The 6,622-nt window shown below is 46.3% G+C and overlaps 1 protein-coding gene across 1 annotated transcript; it reads left to right on the forward strand.

Moving 5' to 3' along the window:
• Positions 1-422: 422 nt before the first annotated feature.
• Positions 423-5,936, forward strand: ZNF592 (zinc finger protein 592; the record flags this gene model as incomplete). The annotated part of the gene is made up of 2 exons (XM_009577961.1): positions 423-539; positions 3,613-5,936. A coding segment is annotated over exon 2 (2,316 nt), but the record flags the coding sequence as incomplete, so codon positions are not given.
• Between the last annotated feature and the right edge of the window lie 686 nt (positions 5,937-6,622).

Consider the following 6,622-nt stretch of genomic DNA (forward strand, 5'->3'; position numbering starts at 1 on the left):
ATGGTGTTAAAGCAGCGGGTCCCGTCTGCCGTTGGAAGCCTCCGGTCTGATCCTCCAGCAGCTGCGGTTTCCCTGTTCCCACACCCTCCCCACAGTCCTGACAGCCCCTGGGCGGCCGCTTCCCTCGGCAAGCTCGGCTGCCTCACCCGCTGCCAGTTGGCATGCGCTCCCCGTGCTTCCTCGGCCCCTGCTCCTGGCATCCCTGCCTTCCCAAAGTATTCCCCTGGCAGGCAATCCCCGTGCGCCTCCCTCCTGCATCCCCTCCAGGAGACACCTGCCTCTTCTGGACCCACGAGAGCAGCCCTTGGCAGATGTTCTCCCTTGTACTTTGCTGTTGTTTTGCAGATTTATCAATATTTATTATTATTATTTTCCTTTATTCTTTAACCTTGGTGTGATTGCGTTTTTATGCTTTCCTATTAGGTGGCAATCTCAAACCTCCTCCTTGAACAGTATGGTATGCGCTGATTTGAAAGCTGCAGAGGAGCTGCTGCAGATCTCTGAAAGGCCCCAGGAATAGCACTGCTAGTGAGTGAAAGGTTTGTATGGGGTGTGTGTGGGACGTTGGTCCTGCCTGACTGCAGAGTTTTGAAGCTTAGCCACAGCAGAAGGCCCTGGGGTTTGACATACTGCCTCGAGCGAGTTAGCAGGGGTTTTATTTGATGGCTTGGAGGCTTCTAGATGTCCCTGCTTCCTGGAGAAACGTGCTACTGTGAGGTTGGTTTTGCATATTGAAGTACATGCATTCTAGTCTGTAAGTCCTTCTTCTTTGCTCTTTTTGTTCATCTCTTCTATTGCTTTGCAAATCTCAGCCTAGGCAAGCAGAGAGAGAAAAATTGGATCCCGAGCTTGGGTTCTAAAGCAAGTCCTTTGCCCGAGAAGGATGGAGTAAGGATGGAAGTCTTTTATTTTCAGCTTTTCTCACAAGCCAGTTTGCAGGAGTCTTTGACATAATTTCCTTTAATATACTTTTTCTGTTTGTTATCTAAGAACAGAAATAAATGGTGTTTAGTCCAAATTTTAAATTTGTGTTGTTTAAAAATCACTTCTGTCGGCAAGATACTTACTTGGTCTTGTCTGGAATCTCGGTCCAATTTTGTTTTATTTTGAGAACTTGTAGCTTCACATACACCAAGTTTAAGACGCGATTTTGTGGAGAAGTACTTGAGTAGAGACTTGCGCTCTCATAATAGCGAAGAGCATAGTCTTTTATAGGACTCAAAGATGTACACAAAAGCTTCTGAAAATGCAAGGCTTCTTCCAAGAAAAGTGTATTTTGTAATGCTGCAGATACCTCGGCTTTATTTTGTCTTGTATTTTAAAACACTGCCGCATCCAAAGATGTGCATAGGTGTTTGAAAGTGAGAACGGAAAAGTCAAGAGCAACTGGCAAGCTCATTTTTCTCTATATAAAACTTGAACATGCCAGGTTATGGATGAGATGTCTTCCTTGCGGAAGGATTTGTGTGCCAGAAATTTTGGGAGCCAAGTGGTGCCTAGCTCTCTCCCAGCTGGCACAAGTTTTCCCACCCAAAAGAAGGGGAAGTTTCATGTCCACGCGCTGCCAACTGCAGTAATTTGAGATGTTTCAAAAGTCCTTATCAATTGCTGGTGATTTGAAGCGTATGGATAATCTTCTGGGCTTCCAGCATCTCAACGCATAGCTGCTCTACCTTGCTGAGGGACGTGATCGTAAATTATTGCACAGTCCTCTGTGGACATTCATATTTGTGGTTTAATTTAAGAATGAGAACAACTTTAACCTAAACCACAGTGAACCACTCTTAGGCCAAGTAAATCTCCTCAGTGTTTTGCAGTAGATTAACGAAAGCAACACCTCCGGGGCTTGTCTGTAGGCACGGCTGAACTAAAGCTCAAAGGCCAGTATATTCTCTTGTTCCGTGCTGAAGTGATTTCTCCTGGCCCAGTTCTGTGAATTGTTCCCCGTACCAGCAGTCTGGCAGGAAGGGTTGTATTTTGATTGGTTTTAATGTGATGCTTGACAAACTTTTAAACTCAATTGTAAATAATGAAAGCAGCCTTAAATCAGTGGCCTTTTGGGAAGGTGTCAGACAGCAGCTTCCTCTCCCTCCACCTTGTTCCGGGGTCCTCCTCTCTGCCTGCACCTCTGCTCCCAGCTCTTCCCCCTTCTCCCAGGCTCTTGCCACCTCTCTGTCTCCCTGGCTTGCCACTGGCTTTGGCAGCACTGGTGCAGCCCAAGTCAAGTGAGCGTGGCAGGACTTACCTTGCCTGTGGGCACTCCTTGCCAAGTAGGAACTGGTGCTCTGCTAGTTCAGTTGATGTTCTTTGGGTTTTTTCCTCCCCCGCATACAGCATACATCAGTTCACGTAAATGTGGGGTTTAAATGGAACGTGTATTAAAGAATGGCTTATTAAATATTTGGGAAATCTATATATTGCACCAACTTGAAAATATTTTGATTAAACGGGAAAACCAGTATCCCTGACAGTAGTGAACACAAACGTTCAAGTAATTCTGTGCTGTCAGTTTTCATTATGCATCTCATCAGAGCTTGATTATTGCTGTCGTAGGTCTCTGTGGTGAGCATCTAAGTCCCCGCTTCCCTTCTGGAGGGCTTATAAAGAGAGCGCTGGCTGGGAACCCCATTTCTTGTAACGATTTGGATACAATCCTTTATTCTGTCTTTGGACAGTTTTGCCTCGCATCATTGCCTAATTAAGGATTGCCCCTGTTTCAAATAAACTCTGCTTGATTTACCGTGCTTTGAGTTGCTGTATTGAAATATTTACTGAAGACTTCTATTATTTAAATTGCTCTGGGTAGGGAGTCGTCTCACTTTTCAGGTCTATTTCTCTTGGGCCACCTGTTTACTCTTGGCTTTTTTCCTTGAAGGAGGACTGAATTCTTCAGATTTGACAATCTGTTGGGAAATAGGCAGTGATCGTTGCCTATCAGCTCTGGAAAAAAACCCAACCAAACAAAAAAGAAACGCTGTAGTAATGTACTTCTGCATCTTTTCTGTTGAGGCTCATGACAACAGCTGTTTTTGGAGTAGTGATGCATGTGACAGGTTGAAAAGATATCCCCTGCGTGAGCTTGGTGTCATTTAAAAGGTCATGTTTGAACCAGCTCTGTTCTTGGGGACCCTGGGAGAAGGGGATGCTGTTTCCCACCACGTTGCTTGAAGCACCAGGAGCTGCCCACAACCTGGAGAGGGTGGATTGTGTCGCAGGACAGGTGTGAACAGCTCCTGTCACTTGTCGCCTGCCCCTGCCAGCTTGAGCAGGATGGGACCTGAGCTTTTGCTGATCCTCCAGGCAAAGCTAGGGCAGGAGAGGTTCCTTCCCCGCGATGCCCTGCAAAACGGCACTGTTGTGTTGAAAGCTGTGTTGAAAAAACTGGGCTAATATTTTTGTGTATAAACAGTCAATCTTGGAATAGTTAAAATGGAAGCTGAAGTGTTTGCCAGAGATGTTTCTAACCTTTGTACCCTGCTGCGTTAGCGTTTTGGGTAGTTGTGGTTTTTGTCACATAAGATGTTTATGCAAATGAGTCTTACAAAGTTTGTCCTTGGGGGAAATGTACCTGACAAAGTTTTGTTTTTTTTTTTTTTTTTCTTTTAATTGTAGCTTTCATCATGGGGGACATGAAAACCCCAGACTTTGATGACCTCTTGGCTGCTTTTGACATCCCCGATCCGACTAGCCTTGATGCCAAGGAGACCATCCCATCAACTGGGGAGGAGAACGAGAATCACCTGAAGTCATCGGGAATCTGCATAGATGAGAATGTATCCTTATCCCACTCTTTGCCTCCTTCTGATGCTCCTGTTGTGAGTGTGATAGTGAAGAACACGAGTCGCCAGGAGTCCTTTGAAGCAGAAAAGGAGGGGAATCACCTCGGGACTGGTCTGCTACACAACGGGTTTCGTGGGTCTGATCTGCCATCAGAGGCTCACGCTTTAGTGCATAATTATGGGAAGTTTGAGTCAACTTTTATTAATGGTGATAGCTCAAGAAGTTACTCTGATAAACTGGACCAGTCCAAGTCGGAACCTTTGCCAACATTTAGTCAGTTTAGCCCAATTTCCAGCCCTGAACCAGAGGACGCGTTCAAAGAGAACAGTATTGGTGATAAACCCAAACATGCCCAAACTCCCTATTTTCCACCACCTTCAATGTATATACCAACAGGAGCTTCAGTACTAGATCATCTTAGGAAGGTACCAGAGCCTGAATTAAGCATGTTTGATCAATACTGTAAAAAGGAACAAAAGATGGAAATCCACTGCCAGCCAGAGAGTAGGCTGGAAATGAGCAGGAGAGAACAAGACAAAGCAACGGAGAGGTTTGTGGAGTCAGGCAAGGACTTGGTAGATGCCAGTAGCTTTCTTGGAGAAGGCTTGGTGTTTGGAGACCTCCCTCACAATAATTTAGGAGAAAGTAAGGGGTCTGTGCCCGAGCTGAACATGTCTTCGTCGGTACCGCCTCGCCAGAGATTAAAGCCAACTCATTCAAAGTTGTCATCCTGTGTGGCGGCGTTAGTAGCTCTTCAGGCCAAAAAGGTTGCATGTATTCCAAAAGGCGATCAGCCAAACCTTACCAAGGAACCTGGTCCTTTTAAAGACGGGACAAAAGGAAGTCCAAAAATGCCCAAGTCACCAAAGAGTCCCCGAAGCCCCTTAGAGGTGGTGAGGAAGGCCAGCAAGCAGCCTGAGAGTCCTCGAAGTGTGTGTAGCGACAGCAGTGGGAAAGGCTCTCCTTCCATGGCAGCCGGCTCTCCGCCAGCTATTCCCAAAGTTAGAATAAAGACTATCAAGACATCCTCTGGTGAAATTAAAAGAACTGTAACTAGAATTTTGCCAGAAAACGATGAGTTGGGCAAATCTTCAGAAGAGTCGCCTGTGGAAACCTCATCTGCCGAAGAGTTTATCAAATCTTTCCCTTCCCCTGACACTAGTGCAGTTATGGAAAGCGAGGCTAGCAAGAATTCAACCAAAAACGGGGCTGCTGTGGCTATCCAGCTGTCAAACGTAGCGAGTCCTTACGCAGATGGTGTGAAGACAGATATTGCTGTAAACAGCACGTGTGCTGTGTCCTTATCTCCGCTGCCAAACTGCGGCAGCGGTGCCATAAAAGTAGGTGTTAAGAGGCAGCAGCAGGGTATTGTGATACAGCCATCCAACGTGACCACCTCCAGCCTTCTTCCCAAAGCCGTGCACTTGGCAAATCTCAACTTAGTCCCACATAGCGTTGCTGCTTCTGTTACGGCGAAGTCATCTGCACAGAGGCGAAATCAGCCTCAGGTGACACAGATGTCTGTGCCGCTGGTGCACCAAGTCAAGAAAGCTGCTCCCGTCATCGTGGAGGCGTTTAATAAAGTACTGCACAGTGCCAATCCGGTGCCAATATATACTCCAAACCTTAGCCCTCCGCCTGACACCAGTATTAATTTACCTGCCTCTGGGTATTGTTGCCTGGAATGTGGGGACTCCTTTGCCTTAGAGAAAAGCCTGACTCAACACTATAGCAGACGAAGCGTTCATATTGAAGTCATGTGCACTCAGTGTTCAACTATGCTACTTTTTTTTAATAAGTGTAGCTTGCTTAAACATGCAAGAGATCATAAGAGCAAAGGATTTATCATGCAGTGTTCTCAGCTGCTAATGAAACCAATTTCCTTAGACCAAATGTTTTCACCTTCTCCTACAAGCTCTTCGGCCTCTCCGGCTCCTCAGACTTTGCACTCACCCTCTCCTTCGCGTAAGCCCAGTGCTGCTTCAGGAGGTGGGGTAGGAATTTCTGCTAACACTCAGCCAGCCTTGCCTCTCTATACGGACCCATTGAGACTAATCCGTCATGGACTTAAGTGTTTAGAGTGTAACAAGCAGGCGCAGGATTACGTTGCTTTAGCAGCTCATTACCAGAGAACCTCAGAAGATAATGAGAGACTGGTAAGTCATCATTTTAATGTTATTAGTTAAATCTCTCTGAGTTTAAAGAGATCGTCCTCTAGGGAAAAAAATAGGCATCGTAGTGGCAAATGAGTCGCTTTGCCTAAAAAACTGCTTGTGGGGAGGATTTGGGATACGCATGAGCCCGGATGCGTGCGTGTGAAGAGATGTTTAGCATTGCTTGCTTGCCCTCTTTTTGCCCTTTGTCAAAAAAAAGAGGGTAGAAAGGAGACTATGGAGATCTTTGAGCATCAAAAGCAGGTGTTGGAGATCAAAGATTGCTTGGATGAGGTGTGCAGGAACGCTATAGGGGAGGACCAGCGGAGCATTACCTGAAACAGGTTTTTGTGCTCTAAGCATGGCTAGAGGAGATCTGACACAATTTAATTTTACTTTTCCTGAAACTTGTGCCAAAATCTTCCGTGTAACACTTTGAACGTCAGGTGCTGATTTTACTTTTAGCATGGTAAAGTCTATATTGGCATGGGACTGGCTGAGAGGTGAGCAGGACAGAATGTGGGGTGGGAGGCTATTTTTGCCCCTTTGGGTGGAGCCAGTGCTACGTTTCCATAGGAGGGCTCAGGAGCCCTGTTTGTGTTTTCCTGCCTTGCTCCCGTGCTGCCCTGCTCGGGTCTCCACTGCCTTCATGGACCTCCCTTGTAGGTGCAGATGGGGGGAGTCTGAAT

The sequence above is a fragment of the Fulmarus glacialis genome, unplaced genomic scaffold (assembly GCF_000690835.1).
Source record: "Fulmarus glacialis isolate BGI_N327 unplaced genomic scaffold, ASM69083v1 scaffold8100, whole genome shotgun sequence".
In the NCBI taxonomy this organism is placed as follows: Eukaryota; Metazoa; Chordata; class Aves; order Procellariiformes; family Procellariidae; genus Fulmarus; species Fulmarus glacialis.